Source organism: Myotis brandtii, unplaced genomic scaffold (assembly GCF_000412655.1).
Source record: "Myotis brandtii unplaced genomic scaffold, ASM41265v1 scaffold136, whole genome shotgun sequence".
Taxonomy (NCBI): domain Eukaryota; kingdom Metazoa; phylum Chordata; class Mammalia; order Chiroptera; family Vespertilionidae; genus Myotis; species Myotis brandtii.
Window position 1 is genome coordinate 6,482,508 of NW_005354829.1, and position 24,730 is coordinate 6,507,237.

General features: G+C 33.9%; 1 protein-coding gene across 1 annotated transcript in view; it reads right to left on the minus strand.

The window, feature by feature from the left end:
• Positions 1-3,171: 3,171 nt before the first annotated feature.
• The window catches only part of GLRB (glycine receptor, beta), a 51,942-nt gene continuing 30,383 nt past the window's right edge, over positions 3,172-24,730 (minus strand). The window contains exons 5-10 of the mRNA XM_005860539.2: positions 20,240-20,469; positions 20,052-20,134; positions 18,380-18,520; positions 12,647-12,799; positions 9,700-9,992; positions 3,172-4,780 (exon numbers count right to left, since the gene is read on the minus strand). Coding sequence (XP_005860601.1) covers positions 4,484-4,780; positions 9,700-9,992; positions 12,647-12,799; positions 18,380-18,520; positions 20,052-20,134; positions 20,240-20,469 — 1,197 coding nt within the window. The 3' untranslated portion in view covers positions 3,172-4,483. The remainder of the gene's footprint in view (positions 4,781-9,699; positions 9,993-12,646; positions 12,800-18,379; positions 18,521-20,051; positions 20,135-20,239; positions 20,470-24,730) is intronic.

Sequence of the window (24,730 nt, forward strand, 5' to 3'; positions counted from 1 at the left end):
CAACTCTAATAAACATTTAAAAGAACATCCATGAGAATATACAATAAGCTGAGCTGAGCTTTTCAAAAGCTAAAATTATTTGCCTCTTTATCTTGTTTAGCATTTCACAAAATGCTGTTTCTGTTATGTGTCAACAATGGCATAGGGTGAGGCAATGCTAACTGAGTAATAAAATCCCTGTTTGATGAGGTAATTGAGAAAGGACCTGTAGTTGGACTGCAATTCTTGCTACACCATGGAGGGCTCTGCCTCCTTTCTCTGCCTTGCTATGAATGATATTAGTTGAACTCCAATTGCCTCAGGCTGCAATTTGGGATTTACTAAAAATTGTTGTAAGTTATAGGATTACGATCAGATGGGAGTTTTTAGTTAAGAAACAAACATTAGGTAAAGGGCATTACATCATCAGCTAAGGAAAATTTGCTTTACTGCTCATTATTCCCATTAACTAGGGAAAAAATTCATATAGTGCTTTAACATTTTCTATTATAATATTTCTGCTCTTTACAATTCATTTAATTAGCATCTAGATTCAAAATTGTATGACCTATAGTAAAATGACCTTTATTTACCTTTATTGAAGTATTTCTTATTCATTTTTCTTTAAGACAGGTGTTTTTCTTTTAGACAAATAATTGATTTAGTTTGTTCTTTCTTATGCTTTTAAATATGAATTATATTCTGATTTATATTGTAGTGATTTGCATACTTAGCACAAATATGCAAAATACTATATTGATTTTTATTTAAGAATGAGACTTACATTTTATTCCTCTTTATAATTTTGGGTAACACAAAGCCTTTAACATATTAACTACCTAATAAGGATTTACTGATTTACAATTTTCTGTTTAGTAATCAACTCTGAGAAGGCTTAGAAAGGACTGTTTTGGGTGTGATATGTGAAATTTGAGAAATTTAAAAATACTTATGGCAGTAAGAATGCACTTATTAGTTGGAGTATAGAAATTTCAACTGAAATGGGATTAATTTTCTCATTGTTCTTGCTGGTTAAGGGAAAAGTAAAATAACATGTATGCATATGTATAATACACATGTGTATGTAGAGAGAATGCACAATGTATAAAAACATAAAATATCAAGTTTTTATGTACTTTCACACACTAAGAGTATAACAAACCTTGAATATGACATCCATATTGTCCAATAATATTAGTAACAAGTAAGTCTGTAAAATATTTTTACTCCTTCTATCACCATTAATCCCAGCTTTACCCTCTTCTATCTCTGTCACCCCCGTTTTGCCCTGGTAATCACCCTACTGTTGTCTGTGTCTGAGATTTTTTCTTTGCTTAATCCCTTGACATTCTTCACCAAACTCCCAACCTGCTTTATCCTCTGTGACAGCTGTCAATCTGTTCTCTATATCCACGAGTCTGTTTCTATTTTGTTTGGTTGGTTATTTTGTTCATTAGATCCCGCATATTGAAATCATATGGTACTTGTCCTTCTCTGACTGGTGTATTTCACTTAGCATAATACTTTCCAGGTCCATCCAAGCTCTCACCAAAGGTTAAGATTTCCTTCTTTGCCATGGCTGAGTAGTATCTCATTGTGTAAATATATCACAGCTTTTTTATCTACTCATCTACTGATGGGCATTTGGGCTGCTATCAAATCTTGGCTATTGCAAGGCTATCTTATAAAATAGAGGGAGAAATTAAGAGCTTCTAAGACAGGGAAAAACTAAAGGAGGTTTTTGGTTCTTTTTTACCATCAAACCAGTAATGTTAAAGGAAAAACTAAAGGAGATTGTTACTACCAAAACAAAAATGTTAAATGTTCTCCTTTAAGAAAAAGAAGAAAAAACAAACAAACAAGGAACATAGTTAAATGAGTAAAATGGCAATATTACATACCTAGCAATAATCACTTTAAATGTAAATGGCTTAAATGCTCCAATCAAAAGGCATAGGGAGATGAATGGATAAGAAAACAAAACTCACATATGCTGTCTACAAGAGACCCACCTCAGAATGAGAGATACACACAGACTAAAAGTAAATGGACGGAAAAAGATATTTCATGCAAAAGGAAATAAAATAAAAGCTGGAATAGCAATACTTAGATCTGACAAATAGACTTTAAAACAAAGACTATAGTAAGAGACAAAGAAGAACACTATGTAATGATAAAGGGAGCAATCCAATAAGAGGATATAACTCTTGAAAACATTTAAGCACCCAACGTAAGAGCACATAAATATGTAAAGCAAACCTTGGTAGACATAAAGGGAAGGACCAACAGTTCCATAGACCTAGTAGGGGATTTTACCACTCCATTGACATCAATGGATAGATCTTCCAGACAGAAAAGCAACAAGGAAACAGCAGCTTTAAATGACACACTAAATCACATGGATTTAATTGATATTTTCAGAGCATCTCACCCCAAAACACTATGATATACATTCTTTTCAAGTGCACATGGAACATTTTCTAGGATAGACTACATGTAAGGCCACACAAAAAAGTTTCAATACATTTAAGAAGAGTGAAGTCAGATCAAGCATCTTTTCTGACCACAATTGTATGAAACTGGAAATCAATCACAGGGGAAAACAACTGAAAAAACACACACAAAGACACAGAGGATAAATAGCATGTTACTAAGGGAGAAATCAAAAGTTACCTTGCAACAAATGAAAATGAGAACACAACAACCCCAAATGTATGGGACATAGTGAAAGTAGCCTAAGAGGGAAATTCATAGCACCACAGGCCTATCTCAAGAAACAAGAAAAATCTCAACCAATCTAACTTTACGCTTAAAGGAACTAGAGAAAGAACAACAAACAAAGCCCAAAGTGAGTAGAAGAAAGGAAATAATAAAGTTCAGAGAAGAAATACATGAAATAGACTCTAGAAAAAATACAAATGATCAATGAAACCAAGAGCTGGTTTTAGGAAAAGATGTTGAACAAACCTTTGAAGCAGACTCATTAAGAAAAAAAGAGAGGACCCAAATAAATGAAATCAGAAATGAAAGAGAAGTAACAACTGACACCAAAGAAATACACAGGTTTGTAAGAAAAACATTACAAACAACTATTAAAGTCTTCAATAGAATAGCATTAAATTATATATCACAATTTATATAAACAATACTTAAACACATTTTATTATAGAATTGACCATACAAACAAAACTCTCCAAATAAATATATTTATTTGGTCATATATTTATGTTATGTGAATTACTGATAGTTCTAATTTCAGCTTTGGAGAAATAAAAAGGTACTGTGATATTACTAGGAAATGGGAATCTTAGAGACTACAAAGTGCCTATTTTCAGGTTAGAACAAGATGAACTCAGTAAATCTAGGTAGTCTAGACCTTTAGCAAAAAAGGACATACAGAGAAGTCAGGCCTAACATAAACAAAGATATTTACCTAATCTTTAATTTTTTGTGTGACAAATTTAAAAATCATATTTAAATAACTGCAAAAAAATAAATTAAGAAAAAATTTAAATTTTACTTAAAAATATGTAAGCATTTTAATAAAATAAGTTAAAAGTCTTAAATGATTATGGGCTCCCCTATCCCCGCCACCTCAACTCAAGTTACTTCTAGTAATAGGGTATTTTCCTCTTGGTTTCTTAAATGTGATGTAAAATCACATATCCTTTGCTATATTCCAATTTAAAATAGATGTCACTCTTTGTAAGGCACAATTATTGTGTATACTCTGTATCAGCAAAATGAAGTCCATGAAAATATATTTAGGTTTTAATGTGGGTTAAATACAATTTCTTTTATCAGAAATACTTAGTCAATGTATCTAGCCTTTATTTTTATCTTATCAGAAGCCAGAATTCAGCTTATTTACATAAATCCAGATATCCCTTTGCTTCAAAAATGATTACTGTGTTTTATTATCTGGCCTTTTGACAACACAGACACACTTTAAAATGAGCTGATTTTACAAATTAGTAAATTTCTAAACTTTATTTCTCCACAGAGCCCACATAATTATAGCTGATATACCTCTACTTACAAAGTTTAAATAATATGTAATATAACTTTGCTTAATCTGTGATAAAACCATCAAAAATTATACAAGAATAAGATGGCTTTCTCTGAAAGTTACAAGGAAGGAAATTTGAAATACTACATATCTTAGAATGGTGATCATAACAGGATTCAGCGTGCATGTCATTTTATCAGAATTATCTGAAGTATTTGCAATTTACACTAACTGCAGAGAATTACTTGAATTTTATTTTATGTAGTATGCTTACCCTTCATTTATTCCTAAAGCAATATGTTTGCTATACATATATACATCATTTTTAGAGCACAGATGTAACAAGACCATGCTGCCATTCAAAATTAAGGTGCCACATTTTTTTTTTACAATCAAATGGCATCCAAAATGCAATATATCTTCACAGATTGGCATTGATGAGTGAGGTTGGTCACAATGAAATGGGATTTTTTTATAGAAATGGGAAACAATGTATCATAAATATACAGACCAATATATAACATTGAAGAACAAGAAGCAGAAAGGAAACAATGCTCTTGCATAAAGGTCGATTCTCTTTGCTGCTGTTGGAATAACGGGTTTGGCGGGGGGAGGCTTCTTGTTGCTCTTTGCCTGCGATTTCCCAAGTCCATTGTTGACTTCGATAGGTTTCCCATAGCAGTCATAATTGGATAATTCAAAATCTCTTGGCAAGCTCCCCACAATGCTGAAGTCATTTGATCTCAGGTCAGACTTAGAAGTACAAACTTTTTTGCATCTGTTCTCACCAACCTGAAAATAAAATTTAAACACAGAGCGTATTTAGAATTTTCTATTTATAAAACACATCTCTTCAAAAGGATATTTTAAAAATCAGATATAAAAGACAACTGGTTAAACCATCAGATTGCCTGAACATTTAACTCTAAAATGTGGCCTATTTCAAGGTTTAGGTCATGGAATGAACTTTGATGGGTTATTTTATGTTAAGGGATCAAAATGCAAATAAACATTTATCTTGGGTGCTCCCAGGCTTGTGAGTTCTCAACTGAAAGACCAATGAATAAAAAACCAATATTTAATCACAACACAGACCATATTACTACAATATATGCATTACAGAAATCTTCCGGTACTTATAAGCTTTGACTTGTGGACACTATTTCCAAATAAGGTGGTTTATAAATGATAAAGGTATTTACCACCCCAATGAGACAGATTGTTGTCTCTAAACCACACTCACAAATAAGAACTAAAAGATGGTCACAACTATCATGAACCAAAGCTTTGCTGGTGAAAGGAATTCCTAACTTGTTGGCTAAAGTTGAATTAGCAAACCACACTCAGAGAACCTGAAGAAATGGTGCATATTTTAGCCAGAGTGCATGCTACAGAGATTATTCTGTTCCAGACAGAAGACCGCATTTAAAGTTCTAGGTTTCCAGGGCTGTCTGAGGAATGTGTAGGTCTCAGCATGTATCAGTGAGTTTTTGTAAAGAGTACATAATTACCTTGATTGGAAGACAAATTGAGAACAGACTCTACATACCAAATCTTTGCATTATCCTCAAACTATCAAAGCAGTTTTCAAAATCTGGGATACGGTGGATATCCCACACTTTCTCCCTTTAGAATTTTCCACTCTAAAAGCTTTAGATGCACTCACTTTACTTTAGATCCATTCATCAAAACAAAGAACTCTAGCTTTAGACTTAGAAAGTATGACTTCTTATCAGTTATTTTTATTTTTCACAAAAAAGGCCACATGTATTTACTATAGAAATGCATTTACTGTAAATGATATTTTATATGTGGCTTTTATATCTGTAAATAACTAAACAAGAAGCCAAATTTATGTGATGTTAGGACTTGTCACACAGAAATACTTCCAATTGTTTTTATTTACATAAATTTTAATTCTTTTTATTTACATAAAAATATTTACATAAACATATTTTTATATTCTAGCAATTTTAATGATGTTAGAATTTTATCTATAATAGTTTATTCAAATGTAGGTATAGAATATTTATTCAGAAATATTATTTAAATATAGTAAACATGTCAGTAAGAGAAGAATGATTTCTTCAATGTTAACATATAGCATAGAAAAGCACTCCAAAAAGTTTCAATTTGGTTATACTAAATTTTTAACTATTTATTTTGTTAAAACCTTTTCCGGAGATGTATTTGAAATCAGTGTGTGCGTGTGTGTGTGTTGGTGGAAAGAACCTCTATCTATTACAGAAGTAATTTTTAATGATATGACACAACTAAATAAGGTATAAGATTAAGTTTCCTACTGAGAAGTTCTCAGGTTCCTTAAATAGCTCATGATTCATTAACAAATTGGCTGATCTCATCTTGTCCCTTTCATCAGAAATTTTAAACAGACAACTTCCTTTTTTTAATTACTCTCTACACATATGTATCATTTATATGTACATAAAAGTATAAAATAGTTTATAATATAAACACTATTTTAAACAATTATCACATGAAGAGGGACTCAATAAAGTGCTTATAAAAGAAATAGTAACCCTAGTTATTAACACATTCTTAGAAGTGATCTTGATTATATTAATCTCCAGTTTATAATTTCTCATTATTTTCTCATATGGGTCTCACTTTCATATAAACTTGTCACTTCTCAAAATTATTGGTAGCAAAAATGAGGTAGTATAATAATGAAACTGTAAAAAATAAAAAAAAAATAATGCAGATTTAAAACCACCTAATGCTACAAATTTTAACCTCTGAGGTTTTCCTTCTGATTCTTTTCAGTCTGTGTCTATACACATTTAATAGCAAATCACCTTTTATGATGTTTCTTGAGCAGAAGACTTAGGCACGATTTCAATGTGATAATGGTATTTCCACGGAAGATAAAAATATGCTCAAAATGAATAAACTCTATATATTACACAAAATTTATATCAACATTTAACTTTAAAAACACATCATTCCTATAAACAACTATTTTATTCATGCATGAACAACAACTTTTATATATGAATTTATTCAAATCCATAGACATGAATACTATTTTGTCTTTTATTCAAAATGCCTTTGTTGTAAATAGCACATACTAGGTATTAAGAACAGGATGATATTGACAACAGTAGGTCCTTAACTGTACTTATTAAATAAAAAAGAAATACATGAGTGAACAAATTAGTAACCAAAATTTGGTAACAGCTGAGGAAGTACAAAATTTAGGGAGGGAAAACTTAGACAATTATAAATGAATAATGGTATATTTCTGTATGTAGTCAAATTATGAAGTTATGAAAACTTCTTACTAAAAGCTAGGTTAAATTATCATTGATCTTTCTTAAATTTTTTTATCATTATGTTTCTTAGCAAGAACATTATTAAAAAATCAGCATTAGCCCAGCTGGTGTGCTACAGTGGTGGAGCATCAAACTATGAACCAGAAGGTCACAGTTCGATTCCTGTTCAGAGCACATGCCCAGGTTGCAGGCTTGGTCTCCAGTGGGGGGTGTGCAGGAGGCAGCCCATCATTGATTCTCGCTCATCACTGATGTTTCTATCTCTCTCTCCCTCTCCCTTCCTTTCTGAGATCAATTTTTAAAAATCATCCTTAAATGTTTTCTATAACCCAAATTTCATTATGCTCCCATTAATGTTGTTATTCTGTCTAAAAATAAATGACATATCTGATTGAAATTACTCAGCAAAAGCAAAATGTTCTGAAAGCAAAATACACTAGAGCAAATACATTTTGAAACCAAAAGCACTAAATTAAAAAGGCAAAAATTGTTTAATTTCTTTTCTTATACTTTTTTTCATATGTCAATGTGTAACAATCTTACAAATTTCTCACACACATTTACTGTAAGTTTGATGCTTACATTAAAGCTAAATTATTTTTGGACACATTCTCTCATTTTGAAGCCTGTCTGATGATACAAACATTACATAGTTACAATATTAATTTTGGAAATTGCATTTTGGCCTGTAAGAAATAAGAGTAATTTACATTTACATCTGGATATTAGAATTTCTGGTCAACGTTTAAACTCTCTAAGCATCACTCTATCACTTTTGTAGTAAAATGTCATAGCAATTTCAGAATTCAGACACGTCTGTGTCTATTAGCAACTGAAAACATAGAGGAATAAAATACAGAAGTTATTATATACTGAACTTTTATTCATTAGGTAATTATTTCAATGCTTAAAAGCTGAATTTAAAATAATATAACTCAGTCTAATACTCTGGATCCTATTTATTCTTCATATTTATGTTCATAAATAATCTTGATATGTTCTACAGTGCTCTGAAAACCTGGTTCTCATGTGTCTCCTTCCCTCAATACCCCACTTCATGGAATGCATTAAGATTCCAAGCTCATCTGCACATTGGTGTTCTGTGTGACTAGAGAATTTCTGCAGTTACAGAGGCCCCACCACACACTAGAGAATGGAGCTGATTGTGGCACTCCTGAAATCAAGCACCTGCTCTACAGAACATCTTTGCTTCCTATCTCCAGATCTCTTCACCGGGATCCAAGTTAGAGGGTGGGCAGATTAGCTGGTTGGAAATATGAGGAAGTGGTTAGATTGGGAGCTGTAAGTGGGCAGGTAAGACATGTCAAAGACGTGACTTCTTTTTAAAAAATATGTTTTTATTGATCTTAAAGAGAGAGGAAGGGGGAGGGATAGAGAGATAGAAACATCGACGAGAGAGATACATCAGTCTGTTGCCACGTGTCCACAACCTGGGCATGTGCCCTGACCGGGAATCGAACCCGTAACCTCTGGGTTCATGAATTGACACTCAACCACTGAGCCACACTAGCTGGGCAAAGACATTACTTCTTTAAGGCCATGATAGCTCTCCATTAATGAAAATGTTATTCTCTATGAAAATGATTAGGGTATTAAAGAGTTATAAGGTCTGAGGAAATGACCTGCAAAGTAGTAACTAATAATTTGCAGAAGTCTTAGTTGTAGTCTCAGAAAGTGAGTTCAATTACTTAGCAAAAAAGGAAAAATCTACAGGCGGCATCACATAAGAACTGTTTGCTTGCTTTTGTACATAACAATACGTATGTAGCATACTTATCTCATTTAGGGGAGTGGTCAACAAACTGAGTCGCATGGGGCCAGAAACCTGTCCAATTCTCCAGGTACTCACCCCTAGGCTGGGCAGATCTCAAACTATGTGCTAGTTTCCCTGTGAGCCAGGCACCCAATCAGTAAGTAGCCTGCCTGTCCTGTTCTGGGTGAAACTCTCTAAATTGATGGGAAACATGTAGGGGGATTTAATCTGGAGCATAGCTCCCCTAAGTCTTCACTGTAAGTAGAAGGTTGGTGCTTCCCCAACAGTCCTCTGGCCTTTCACTAAAGCTTACAAATGAGAAACATTTGTAAGGCGGTCTGTAGTTCTGGCAAGACCTCCACATGGGATGGTGACATCAACGCAGAGATACATCATTAAACTCAGTGGAAAGTCCACCAAAAACGTGATAAGGTGTTGGACTTTTTTTCTTAATGAGTATGTGACCTACATGGTTTCTCTTTGTTTTCTGAAAAGTATGTAGTCCTTAGTTTCTTTTCATCAATGAGAAAAAATGAGTGAATGCCAATTCGATCAAACCTTTACGCCCACAGAACAGTATCTCTCTCCTGGCACTAGAGAACCATGATGGGGGAAATCATCTGGTTGGATCATTTCATTCTTACCTGCAAAGTGCTAATGTGAACCGGAGTCCCTGTACCATTCACAGTATTCTTTTTAGCCGCATTTCCACCTTTTCCATCTGCTTGCTCAGCCTTAGCAATTCTGGCTTTTTCTGCTTCAACTCGTTTGGGGTTATTTAGCATCACCTGGACAACAGCATACTCCACAAGGGAGGCAAACCCAAAGAGAAGACAAGCAATGAGCCATACATCAAGAGCCTTCACGTAGGAGACTTTGGGAAGTTCAGCAGCAAGGGTTGTGCACTCAGAGGCCAAGCTGAGTACTGAAAAGATACCTACAGAAACAGAAGTGGGAATTAAAGTTGCTATTTAGCCCTGTGGAAAAATGTCCTGCAACCATTACTCTTTAACTAACTCCCTCTCCAATAAGCTCCAGAGACCCATGAACAATTCATCAGGTCCCTTTAAAGCACAAAGAGTAGAAGAAATAATACACACAGACTTTTTATGTCAGCATTATTAAATGTGGTTGGGGATGTTTGTAAATACTCAGTAAACAAAGAAATAGAAATTCAAACTGAGACATAAAAACACCTTTTGGAGCTGGTTTAAATATTAAAGCTATCTAAAACTCTTCTCTAGTATCTCTGAGGAAGCTGCAAAGCTTATTTCGTTTCTTTAGCATTCTTTTAGATAGTTATAGAGTTGAATTTGATCCCACGAACAACTGAATCCGAACAAAAATAGAACATATAAAGCAATTTACTGATAAGGGTCACAATTTTTTTTAAATGTAATAGGAAAGACAAAGTAGAGAACATTCCTGGTTATTTTAGAGAAAAATGATTCGGTTTTAAAGGAAAGAAGGAAATTCTGCTATATGTAATATTAACGGTACATGGAAAGCTAACTCCAAAGTACCCCTGGGAGCCAGACATTTCTTTATATTTTATTTTTTCATTAATTTTATTGGGGTGAGACTGGGAAACAAGGTCACATATGTTTCAAGTGTATATTTCTAGGATACATCATCTGTAGGTTGCTTTGTGTGCTCACCACCCAAAGTCAAATCATCTTCTGTCACCATATATTTGGTTCTCTTTACCCTTTACTACCCCTCCCAGGCCCTTCCCTCTGGTAACCACCATACTGTTGTCTGTGCCTGTAAGTTTCAGTTTTATATCCCACATATCAGTGAAATCATAGGGTTCTAGCTTTTTCTGACTGACTTATTTTGTTGCCACAAATGGCAGTATTTCATCTTTTCTTATGGCTGAGTAGTATTCTATAGTATATATGTACTGACATTTCAATTTATACAGAGCAGGGCAAAAGTAAGTTGTTCATATGGAAAAAGACATGCAAGTTATGATTGTTACAATAGCTTTGTTAACTCAAAAGAATGCCACAATGGCACACACACAAAAAACAACCTACTTTTGCTCACCCCTGTGTTACTACATGAGAGTGAAATATTTCTAGTAAACCAAAAAATATTGACTATTTGCGGGGGGGGGGGGGGGGGCGGAATGCATAATCTTTTTGACAAGTCTAGTAATTTAAGTCTAGTTTTGGGTGTTTTATTGCCAGAAAATTATACTGCATAGTTAATTCTTATCCTCTACAATAATTAATCTATCAATTGCCATTGTCTTCAATACTGATACGTGACCCTTAGAATAAAATTTCCTACACATTTGGTTATTAAGACATAGATTTGGTCTCTGTGGTTTTTATTAGATGTAAACCTCCAAGTTTCTTATTCATACAATGTTGTCATTTTCATTGCTTCTTTCCTGGTTTCCTTCTTTTCAAAATCTATAATTCATTTAATTATTCCTATAAGTTGGAACAGGGAGATTTGCACAAGGCTTTTCTGATGGAAGAAAAAAATGAAATTCTGCAACCAATCAGTCACTGACAAGTCAGATATATCACATTTTTACCTATGTGAGTTCTAGGTGATATTCAGAACATACACACATGCATGCACATACACATACATATAGTCATGGAAAGATTTAAAACACTCCTAACAAACACTCCAAACAAAATGTCCTTACTTTGAAATTCATTCACTTTACCCATTAGAAAGGCTCTTGATGATCTCCCTAAGCACAGACCTTTTAGTCCCTGTACCGACATGATTTTCAACGCTGGCTGATAGTGCTTCCATGTCTCAGAACATTAAGAATAACGAATTGGAGAGTATGGATAACCAGTCCTTACTCTTTCTAGCACTGCTGATGATATAGCACAGTGATGGCGAACCTTTTGAGCTCAGCGTGTCAGCATTTTGAAAAACCCTAACTTAACTCTGGTGCCATGTCACATATAGAAATTTTTTTATCTTTGAAACCATAGTAAAACAAAGATTTATATTTTTGATATTTATTTTACATATTTAAATGCCATTTAACAAAGAAAAATCAATCAAAAAAGAGTTCGCGTGTCACCTCTGACACGCATGTCATAGGTTCGCCATCACTGATATAGCACATAATAACTGATGTTTAGGAAAGTGATGCTTAGTTATTTTTTTAAAAAGAAGTAGGATTTTATACCCCTGACAAAGAGTATAAGATAGTATAAAATATTTATTGGAAAGATTTTCATAAAAGTTATTGTTTTTAAGTTTGTCACTATTTGGGAATTTAGACTTTAGTTATCAGTGAATATCACGTATTAATAATTATTTTATGAAAGTCAAAGTAGGATTGATTTACTGTTGAAAATGCCCCAAGGACACACACACACACACACACACACACACACACACACAAAAAAAAAAGACAACTTAGCTTAATTAGAGTGCCTAAATATTGAGAAAATCTAACTTAATGGCACGTTTTAAGGAGGTTAAAAAAAAAGGAAGAAAAAGCTTGCCATCAACTCCCAAACTAATTATTTCAAAATATTTGACTGTATAGTTAGTTCACTAAAGACATCACACATTCCTGACACAAGAGGGAAGTATGGAGCACTTTACCCAGCGGCACTCTGGCAGCACTGGCGTCCGGGTTGATCCAGAAGGAAAGCCAGGAGAGAACCACGATCAGCAGGGTCGGGGCGTAGACGCCCATCATGTAAAACCCAACCTGTCTCCGCAGGGTGAAGATGACTTCCACACAGGTGTAGTACCCTTCCGAAACAAACGTATTAACATGAGGTTCTCACCCACATCCAACTTCAGAACTCAATAAGGTACCTATAAGTTATGTTACTTCTATTTGAGACAGTTTCACAAAGTCAACTAGAGTGTGTGTGTGTGTGTGTGTGTGTGTGTGTGTGTGTGTGTGTGTGAATGGTGTGGTCTATAAGGATGACACTATAGGGCCAGTTTCACCTAACCTTTCACAACTTCACTATGACATTGAGAAACAGATACCAATGTGTGGCTCCACTTCCATCACTGCCTTGGCTAGAAGCCTTTGTTCAGAGAATTTGCAATGGACTTAAACTTCTCATTTACTCTCTGAGCAAATTATCTCAAGGAATCATACAGGGAGCAATAAACCAAATCCGGACAAGTCCAGAAAGAAACACTCCTGAACTACATGTGGTCAGTATAATTTTTCACCCGCATCTATCACTTCTTATCTATAAAGCAGGGCAGTCTCCTACACTTATATGCATATTGAAGCCTTAAAAACTAAGAATGTATTGGAAGTAAACATTAGTGAGAATAAGTGTTTTCATTTTATTTAGATAGAATATTATAAAGTACAAGCATCTGAGATTCCTCTCAATTCTCCCTTCCTCCACTCCAGGCCTCAAACATTCTCTGACTGAGGGAAAGGACTTCATTTTCACAAGCTGAGACAAATGCAGACATTTCTTTACAACATAATTTTGGAGCTGCCATGACATCAACTAGTTCCCCAAAATTAATCACAAATTATGAGCAGCCTCATAATAACCATTGCTGACTTGAGACAGAAAATAAGTGACGTAAATAGTCTCCTAACACTGGAATATTTCCAGATGTTTGTATTTAATTTTTAAATGCTTTAGTACTTTCAGTCAGCAATTTAAGTGTGATATTTAATGCCTAAAGCACTAAATTTAAATAAAAATGTCATTTTACCATTCAACCAAAGTAAGGTTATGTACAAATACCAAGAAGTTAAAACATCTTCAGTTGTGTTCAGCCTAAACTGTACATTGTTATTTATAAATGTTGAAACAAATAAATTAACAATGAATAAATAAAATAATTATAGGAAAAGGACAATATTACTTTTTACTATTTTACATTTAAAAAGTAATATTTATCTATTTTTCCCGGTTATAAAGAATGTATACACTTCTGACACTAGAACAATCTTCATATTTATTCATTAATGGTACTTATAACAAAATTTGCCATCATTAGAGCTAACATGTAAGAACAATAAATAGCTGATTTGGGCTGAAGCAAATTCTAATTATGCCTCATGTTTCCATATTATCAAAAAACAATAAATGCAGAATGTTTGTTCTTTTTCTTTTTAAATTTTAATTTCATGAAAACTAGACACAGGTTTTAAAAGATATAAAAGGCAAGAAAATAATAAAAAAATGTCCCTCCCTTTTCTGTTTCCAGCCACTCATCTTAACTTCCTGCCCAGACAAACAAGAACATATGTTTCTAACTAACAATCACGTGCAAATTTTCCAAAATATAATCTTTCATAAATCCAATATGCTATGGTTAAGAAGCTCACAGTATTTCCCAAAAGTGGTTCTGAAGTACCTGGCTTTGTAATGTATCACTTAAGTTAATTTTATATTCATCTAGTATGTGAGAAATAGGGAATGACACAATTTGCTTATGTATTTTTAGGTAGCCCAAGTAGTCAGAAATATGACAATTTACTATAGAGTTGTTCGCTTTAAGACAAATTTTTGCATTCCATCCAACCATGTTTAAATGACAGCCTAAATAATATGAGTCCTGTATTCTAAAGCAAGTTTCCAACACGTTCCCTTAGGAAGGCACCTCTGGGGGAGCTTCCCAAGATCTGGACGCATTTGGCAGTAAAATACAGGCTTGGATATTATCGCGATTTGCTCCATAAACTTTTATGAGAAACATTTCTTGACCTTTTTTGATCTCTTCCTGGTACTGTTACATTTATGAGAGGCAGGTGGGCAGCTAATTGATATAAATGTTCATTGGCAAATTCAATTTATTTTCTATTTCCTGTGGGATTTCATTTCATTATTATTCACTCAGGCTTCCAATTTAAGTATTTTTGTATACTTGCTTTCCCACATATTTCTCCACCTTTGCAATTTCTACAATTATTAAAACAATTTTTAATCAAGTTAAAGCCAATTCATTATTTCTGATATTTCTGTACACATTAAGGAATATGTAGGCCATTATTTTATATATGTTGTTCTCTATATCTTTTTCACTACTTGATTAAGCATTCCATATGTTTTGAATGTTCTATTTTTCTAAATACATTTCTCAATGTTATGCAAAGATTAATTTATGATTTACTTATATTCATATGATTCATGTAAATGCTGATAAAGCATGTTTACTGAAACACAATGCCAAATATTTTTATATTAACCTTAAGTTTTTTGTTATCATTTTTTTCTGTAACTAATGAGAGAGCAGGGACTTATTTATGATAACAAAAAATTCTACAAAATGCTTTACTTATCATAAATCTTGAGTAATTCTTCAAGTACTCTCTACCACAGCACACCTTTTAATTTTTTTCTCAGAACTAAAATTAACTATATCTGTTTATTTATTTACCATATTAGAGTATGAATCTATAAAAGGACATCATTCTCTCTTTTATTCACTGTTGAATCCCCAAATGGGGACTTTTAAATGAAGGAATTAAAGGTAAAAAAAAAATTAAAAGCCCCATAATTTTCAATGCTGGTCCTTAATTTTATGCTATTACTTAAAATTAGAAATAAGATTACTAGTTTTATTTTCATCTCTAGATGAATTTTAAAACTTCAATAAACATATTACATTTTTTCAAAAAATAGACTGTTAATGTTAAGCATATAATCTGGATGTGGGTAAGTATTGTCAAAGTCCAATAGGACTGACTCCACAGGTTGTGTAATGATGTCAGACTCACTATCCCAGGACATCATTTAGTAACAGTAGACTTTGGGCAGCTTCTTTGCTTCATTATCCTAATGTGTAAACAGGGAGAATACAGTAAAAGTAATGAACTCAGAGCATTGTTGTGAGGACTAAGTCATAGAATTCCTACAAAGCAGTTAAAACAAAGCCTAAAATAGAGCCAGAACTCAAAAAGCCATCTGCTAAATATGTGTTGATTTCACAACCATCTCAAATGATTTTTCTTGACTTTCAAGTTTTTTTTTTATTATAATTACTAAGTGAATTGTAAAAATCCCTAAAACTGTAGTCAGTCTCCTTAATTTGAATGGGGAGTATAGAGAGAAGGAATACTATACTATATGCCTAGGCTATGGCTGACCCTGATTTGCCTGGTGACATTCAGTCACCCTGCATCTCAGTTATTTTATTTCAGTATCAATCTGGTCCCTTCTATATTTAAAATTCTATGTGTCTATGATTTGTTCATTGAGTACTTACATGACCACTTTTTCAGTTTTGCCTTTCAAAAAACTTGGTAATTATTTTTTATTATCAAAGTATAGTTGAGAGTCAATATTGTATTAGTTTCAGGTGTACAACATAATGATTCCACATTTATAAACTTTACGAAGTGATCACCATGGTAAGTCTAGTAACCATCTGTCACAGTACAAAGTTATTATAATCTTATTGAATTATATTCACTACCAGTGGTCGGCAAACTCATTAGTCAAGAGAGCCAAATATCAATGATTGAAATTTCTTTTGAGAGCCAAATTTTTTAAACTTAAACTATATAGGTAGGTACATTGTTATTAACTTATTAGGGTACTCCTAAGGCTTAGGAAGAGCCACACTCAAGGGGCCAAAGAGCCGCATGTGGCTTGAGAGCCGCAGTTTGCCGACTACGGCCCTAGGCTATACATTACATCCCCCTGACCTGCTGACTTTATAGTTATAATAAGAAGTTTGCACCTCTTATTCCCCTTTACCTTTTCACCCCTCCCATCACTCCCCTCCCCTCTGGCAGTGTTATAAATGCAACACTAACCAATTTGTAGACAAAGTTAGTTTAAGCATCTGTTGTTATTGACCTTTAAATAAAGTAACAGGTTATATAACATTTCTATGTAAATAAATAATGTAAAATATATGTAAATAGCCCCCAGACTATTTAATAATCTGTTATTAAATTAACAAATTACATAACATTTATATAAAAATTGACTATATACCATTTATATGTAAGTAGTTCCTAAGGACTATTCATTTATTTGAAGATCAACAACAACAGATGTTTAAACTAACTCTATCTCTGAGTTGCCTAGTGTTGCATTTATTATAACACTCTTAATATGCAAATGTCACTCCACCTTTTATTTTAATATCAACAGAAATATTTTAAATTATATTTTGTTCTTTTTTTAAAAAATATATTTTATTGATTTTTTACCAAGAAGAAGGGAGAGGGATAGAGAGTTTGAAACATCGATGAGAGAGAAACATCGATCAGCTGCCTCCTGCACACCCCCTCCTGGGGATGTGCCTGCAACCAAGGTACATGCCCCTGACCAGAATCGAACCCAGGACCCTTCAGTCCGTAGGCTGACGCTCTATCCACTGAGCCAAACCGGCTAGGGCTATATTTTGTTCTTGATGATGTCATGATGGCAACACTTTAGCTCAAACATTTGATATTGCTGAATTCTATATATTACACTATACATTGTTATTTTTGAACAGTCAACATAGATGTTGCCATAAATGTAAACTTTATATCTATCCCTGAATATCTTTGTCTTGATTTACTTCCTGAAATGTAATTAGAATTGTGTGGTATTTACAAGTCAAACTGATTATTAGTATTAATGTAATAATCAAAATTCAATCACTTTTTATTTATATTGCTAATCAAAATAACACTATATTTAATATGTAAAATCACTCAGTAACATATAACTATCAGTAGAGACTCAAAGGTTAAGACTAATCATATTATAAAAGTATTGAGTAGTGATTACTGTATTTTTATTTCTGTAAAAGCTTGAGGTAATTAGTGAATGAGGTTAATTTGTTGTGCTTTTCATAATTGGCTGTTCCATAACCTAGGCCAATAATATCAAACATACAAAAATATTGACTTATGTCAAATTACTTCACACACTCATTGCTTCTTGCACAGCATGAAGATTAATGCTTTTTACAACTAATAATATTGGTCAACCACTACCTAAAAATTGCTCACAGACAATAGATGAATATAAATGAATTATGTTGCTCATATCCACAGTGTTTTGTCCCAAATTGAATCTTGCCAAAAGTAGAATTTCTTCATAACATCTAGAAAACCACTACCTGGCTAAGTTCATATTACTAAAATAAAAAATTGAAAACCTCTTCTTACCCAGAATTACATTAAAAAAGGCAAAATTCTCCAGTAATAAAAATGTTTTTAAAAACTTTAGTGAATGCAATTTTATGAGAAATTTAAATATAATATTGTAAAGATATACTAATAAATATTGAACTTATTTTTAACTAGTTTTCTTCTATTTTGCCCTTAGCATATATTAATATTAAAACAGATCTTTGAAATAGAATTTAGTTTTGTTTAACTTAAAGATCATTACTTACCAGTGCCTTTATAGTATTTTGTACAGTTACCATATTCAATATCCTCCTTTTTAATATCAAATTGAGGCAAGGCAATTTTTTCTAACTGAACAGGATCCCCTGACTGCCAGATAAATCGTAAATCATCAGTTGTGTAACCAACTATAAACAAAAATAAATAAAAATATTAGTTTGAAATGCAATTATTAATGCTTTCTTAGTATTTTAATAATTCAAATATTCAACACCAAAATGATAAGAAAAGAGACATGAAATTATTATTAAAATTAGGTAATATCTATAGCCACTGATGAAAATATTAACACAAAAGTTAAAGATAGTTGTCTTAAAGAAAGAACATGTTAAAATAATCAGCATATTATATATAAAATCCTAGGGTCATATACATTATGTGAGAATTCTGAAATGTCATCAATAAGAAAAAGTAATAAATAAGTGATACTAGCTTTCAAATCATGCAATATACTACCTGGAAAATTTAAAATAAATATAAGCACCAAAACATTTTTAAGAAGTAACTACAAACTCATAGTTGAGTTTTTAAATGAAAATACACAAGCACACATATGTGTGATACATACACCAACATGGACATATATACACTAACATCTGCAAAATCTTATTTTATAGTTAGAAAGCAATAAATATTCAAATTTAAGATCCAGATTTAGTAACTTAAATAAAAAACAGCTAATAATCATTAATTTTAAAACATATCATCCAACAAGCATATGCTTGCCTACAAGGTTATTATTGTTTATTCTCCACAGAAATAGGTTATGGTAAACAACTAATCAGGTTAAAGATTCCTTCTATTAGTGTTAATATTTTTTTTAAATGCATGGGTGAGTTCTTTTTAAAAAAAATATATTTCATTGATTTTTTTACAGAGAGGAAGGGAGAGGGATAGAGAGTCAGAAACATCAATGAGAGAGAAACACTGATCAGCTGCCTCCTGCACACAACCCACTGGGTATGTGCCCGCAACCAAGGTACATGCCCTTGACCGGAATCGAACATGGGACCTTTCAGTCCGCAGGCCGACGCTTTATCCACTGAGCCAAACCGGCTAGGGCTTAGTGTTAATATTTTGAATTTTATTTTTAAAAGTCAAGTATTATAGCAAATTAATATTTTTAGAGGTAACCATTTCAATTAGTGCACCTATTTCATGTTTTATGATATGAAATATATCTGATTGTAGAAACATAGAGAATCCAATTTTGTAAAAAAAAATAATAATAATAATGTTTATACACCGATAGAAAAATGAATGCTTGGTAGGATTTAAATAATATTTTTGCATGTTTTTCAAATTTTCTGCTCTAAAAATGTGGTTTTAATATCAGAAAATTATTAGGAAAGCATTTTCTCCTTTATCTTGCCTACATTACTATTTCAAATGAAGATGGCAATTGGAATAAGTTAGAAGTGAACACCTACATCAATTTAACTGTAATACAAAATTAGTATAGTACCAAAAGGATTTGTTTTAGTACAAATTAATATAGTAAAAGACTAAGGATAATTTCCTTAAATAAATTATTCTAATGACTATTTGTAATCAAAAGCCTTCATTTTTACCATTGCTACCTAAGATTAGTAGAATGCACTTCCTAGAAATTTTAAATATTTTTATTCCTATAGTCATTTAGGGTTTCGTTTTACATACAGCTCTCAAGTTGCATTTTGCAGCGTTGTGTATCCATGGGAAACAAGGTCAAGTCCAATGGGCATGAAAGAGTAATAGATAACCTGAAAGTAGAAACAGAGGTCGTAGAAGTCATTTAACATATTTCCCCCTGATATGCTGATTTTAAAAGGAAAATATAAATGTACAAATATTAAACATCAAAGTACCTCATGCTGACAAGGACATCTCCATCCCGAAAAATAAAGAGGAGAATATTCTCCTGGGTTACATCATGAAAATTGGCACTTTTTTCATTTGCAAAAAACAAATCAGGTTTCCATAGACACTTGTACATTGTGGGATCCACTGTCAGGGCATCTGAGCCCCGAAAATCGCTGGGGAGCTTCAGCCTGGGATCGTTCCATTTTTGTCTCAGGAAGATATTAACTCTGTAGTCCTAGGGAAAGAAAAAAATGTGTGCAGGAGTGGGTTTATTGCCAATTTTAAGAACATATTCAGTGCCGGATTTAAAAAGGCTTCAATGATTAGCAGCAGAAATATTCTTTCTCTTCTAACATTAACCAGGATCAAAACAGCTCAGTCACTAAGTACAAAGAGCTCCATCAGCAGTACAAAAAGACCCTTGTGTCTATTTAATTACTCTCTACAGACATTTCCGCAGCACTTGCTAGTTCAAACGTCAGAATATAACTTTACCAATAATTGCTTTACCTTTATATAAATACAAATTACTAGTTGGTTGGGAATTGTTATCATAAAAGCATGGGAACTGCTAAACATTATTATTATGCTTCCCAAAAACCATAATAAACTTTAGTTAATAATAGACAAGAAGCCAAAGGAAAATATTTCGACTTGTCTTTTACTAAGTAGCAAACTATAAAAATAATATATGTATATAACTATGTATATTATATAACACATTATGTAATATGTTCCTCAGAAGGAAAAAGAAAAACTATCAGACATGTAAATGATTACACAGAGAAAATGAGATAATCAAATAAAATTTGGATTATGCAAAACAGATAAAAGCACATACAAAATATTATGTTATATTCAACTATAGTACAAAAATGTTTTCAAACCTACTAAGTAATAGCTAATTATATTTCGGGGGGCGGGGAGGTTTGGCCCATCTCCAAATTTTTAATTTTAAAACTTTGTAAAAATTGAATTCTATAAAAAAATTTGAATTATATCAAGAGACATAGATTTTAAGAATATGTAAACTTAGGAACGTATTTAATAACTTAATACATTATATATTTGTCACTGAAATAAGGTTTTGGCACAAATTGGGTTGTTAGTATATACAGTCAAACTCAGCATTGAGGCATCAAGGTCAGGTCTTTTGATTTTAATTTTTATAAATTTTTTAAAAATAAATTTTATTATTTTAGAGGGAGAAAGAAACATTGATGTGAGAGAGAGAAACATTGACTGGTTGCCTCATGCACACACCCCGACCAGGGAACAACCAGGAAACCTGGTTATGTGCTCTGACCAGGAATCCATTCGGCAACCCTTCAGTGCATGGGACAACACTCAACCAACTGAGCCACACCAGCCAGGGCATGATTTTAATTTTATATAGTGAACTCAGATATGTACAAAAATGTACTAGGTATAGATTGTATTGGGCTTCAGCTTCCTTATTTTAAATCACTCAAAATTCATAAAATACTATTCTATCTATATATAGCCTTTAACATAATCAAAATGAATTAGGCCATAAACTTCAAATCCAAATCCGAATAATTAAATAAAAAGAGATGATAGTCAATCTTATATTAAATAAGACCTAATATATTTCCATATATGGAAAGGTAGATAACATGTATACACACACTTTATAAATGTCTAACATAAAATTAAGCATAAGCAATAAGCAATAACTCTAGAGAAGCCTGGGGAATTTACTTTCTCTTTCATATGATCTTCAGACAATGTATAGTAATTAGAGAAAATAAGGCACATAATAACAGCAAACATTTACCAAATTATAGACAGTAAAGTAAAATTTAATTTACCTACATTTTACAGCTACTCTAAACTTGATCTTTATAAAAACTTCAACATATGAATTGATTCTTAAAAATCATAAGCAGATAGTTTTGGAATGCCAGAGTCAAATACATTAAGGATTATATAAGCTAACACTGAACATACCTGCACCATTGGGAAAAAAAAAAGGTAATATTTTCCCAATCAAATGAACATGGAATCAAAGAGAGAGTAAAAAAAACCCTAAAACCCTTGAAAATGGAGACCTCCCATGCACAGTTACATGACATTTTTTCTTCAAAATATACACATATCTTAATATTCATAATGGAACTTAAGTGATTACTTCATATCTGAATTTGATTGTGACAACTACAGAAATTAACTCAAATATGTCCAAGACAAAGGCTTATCTCCCCCACATGGTGAGCCATCCAGTAGATACGATGGTGCTTCCTGAGAAATGTTTCTATCCATGTCATGTAAACATGTATGGCCCTCTACTTGTGAAGACTCATTAGGTTCAATCACCTATACCAGTGGTCGGCAAACTCATTAGTCAACAGAGCCAAATATCAACAGTACAACGATTGAAATTTCTCTTGAAAGCCAAATTTTTTAAACTTAAACTATATAGGTAGGTACATTGTTATTAACTTAATTAGGGTACTCCTAAGCTGGCCTTTGCTAAAAACGTCCTCAATCTGATTGAGGCACGTTCACTGAGGTCGACCCCTTCCAACTCTCCCATCCACACTCGTCTTGTATACTTGTTTCGTCTATCTCCTTTCCGAAAACCGACTTCTGCACATGAGCCACAAAGTTTCAATCGCACTGTACGTGCACGCCCGTACGTGGTATTTTGTGGAAGAGCCACACTCAAGGAGCCAAAGAGCCGCATGTGGCTCGCGAGCCGTGGTTTGCCGACCACTGATCTATACTAATAAAAGCCTAGGTGGTCCTCGCACCCTCACGCGCAATGTTGTCACAATATGGCGGCCATAAGATGGCCGCTTGCACAGAAGAGGCGGAACACGGCAGCCACTTTGCGCAGTGAGGCCTGGGGTCATGCGACTCCATGCAGTGCGGAGGAGGCCAGTCCCGGCGTCTCCACCGCCTCGTGCAGAGGAGGCGGGTCATGATGAAGGAGGCAGGTCACGGCAGGGGAGGGCAGTTGGGGGCAATCGGGCCAGCGGGGGAGGGCAGTTGGGGGTGATCGGGCCGGCAGGGGAGCGGTTAGGCGTCAATCAGACCAGCAGGGGAGCAGTTAGGGGGTGATCAGGCTGGCAGGCAGAAGTGGTTAGGGACAGTCAGGTGGGCAGGCAGGGAAGCGGTTAGGAGCCAGCAGTCCTGGATTTTGATGTGGGGGAGACTATGCATGTGTAGTAGCAGGGTATATATGAGAATTCCGTGCTTTCTGCTCAATTTTTTCTGCTGTATACCTAAAATTGCTCAAAAAATGAAGTCTACTGTTAAAAAGTGAATGTAAAATATGCTATAAACAAAGTGAAAGGAAATACAAAGTTAAGAAAAAATTATTTAAAAATTGTAGATAAGGTCAGAAGATCACTGTTTGCCCTTCCAGTGTCCTACTAAAATATTTTCCAACAAGCCCACCTAAGAGTTAAATGGTTTTCCAGGAAAATGTAACATTCTTTGATTGTCATTTTCTTTTATTAGGGCCTAGACTCTATAAAGTTATATAACTTATAGAAGATTGATAAATCAAAAAATTATGCAAATGATTTCTGTCAGGTCTAAGGATAATCCCCAAAATTATGCCTTTATTGCCCCGTGGAACAGTAAGTCTGCATCAAATTTAGGAATCTAATTCCAGCATTCTTTCTTTCAATACAGTCTCCTGAATCCTCCATTAAATCAACTTTAGTGTTCTGCTGGTTCCCTCATTAATGAGTTATATAAATCAATGACATGCCCTACTATATTTGTTTTTAACTTTTAAAAGAATTATATTTTATCCTCAAAAAGTTGAACATAAAATAACCATATGATCCAGCATTTCCACTCTTAGGTATATACCCAAATGAATTGAAAGCAGAGACTCCACATGTAAATCCTATATAATAAAGAGGTAACATGCAAATTTACCATCACACCCTCACACAAGATGGCCACTCCCATGTTGGCACAAGATGGATGCCACAAGATGGCCGGCAGGGGAGGGCAGTTGTGGGTAACCAGGCCAGCAGAGGAGGGCAGTTGTGGGTGACCAGGCCAGCTCCGTGCTATCAGCAGGTGCGAGTGGGGCTGGCACTGTCAGCACGTGGGAGTGGTGGTGGCGGGAGCGGGGCTGCCGGCAGACAGGGGACTGAAGGCCCTAGCGGGAGGGGCTGGACGGAGGCATGGTGGATGGGCCAAGACCCAACCCAGTGCCCACTGCAGCCTTGCAACCCACAGTTCCTTTCACGGTGCATGAATTCATGTACTGGACCCCTATTCCTATCTAATAATAGCCAAACATGGTAATTGACCGTACCTTCACTACGCCTCCCATTGGCTAATCAGCGAGATATGCAAATTAACCACCAACAAAGATGGTGGCTAATTTGCATACTGCAGGCAGGGCGGGACAGTGCGAGCTGCCAGTGTGAGCCGCCATCCAGGCCCCTGTGGGCGACGCCAGAAGCTGCTTGCCTGCCGCCTGGGACCCGATCCGGTCCCCGGCCGCA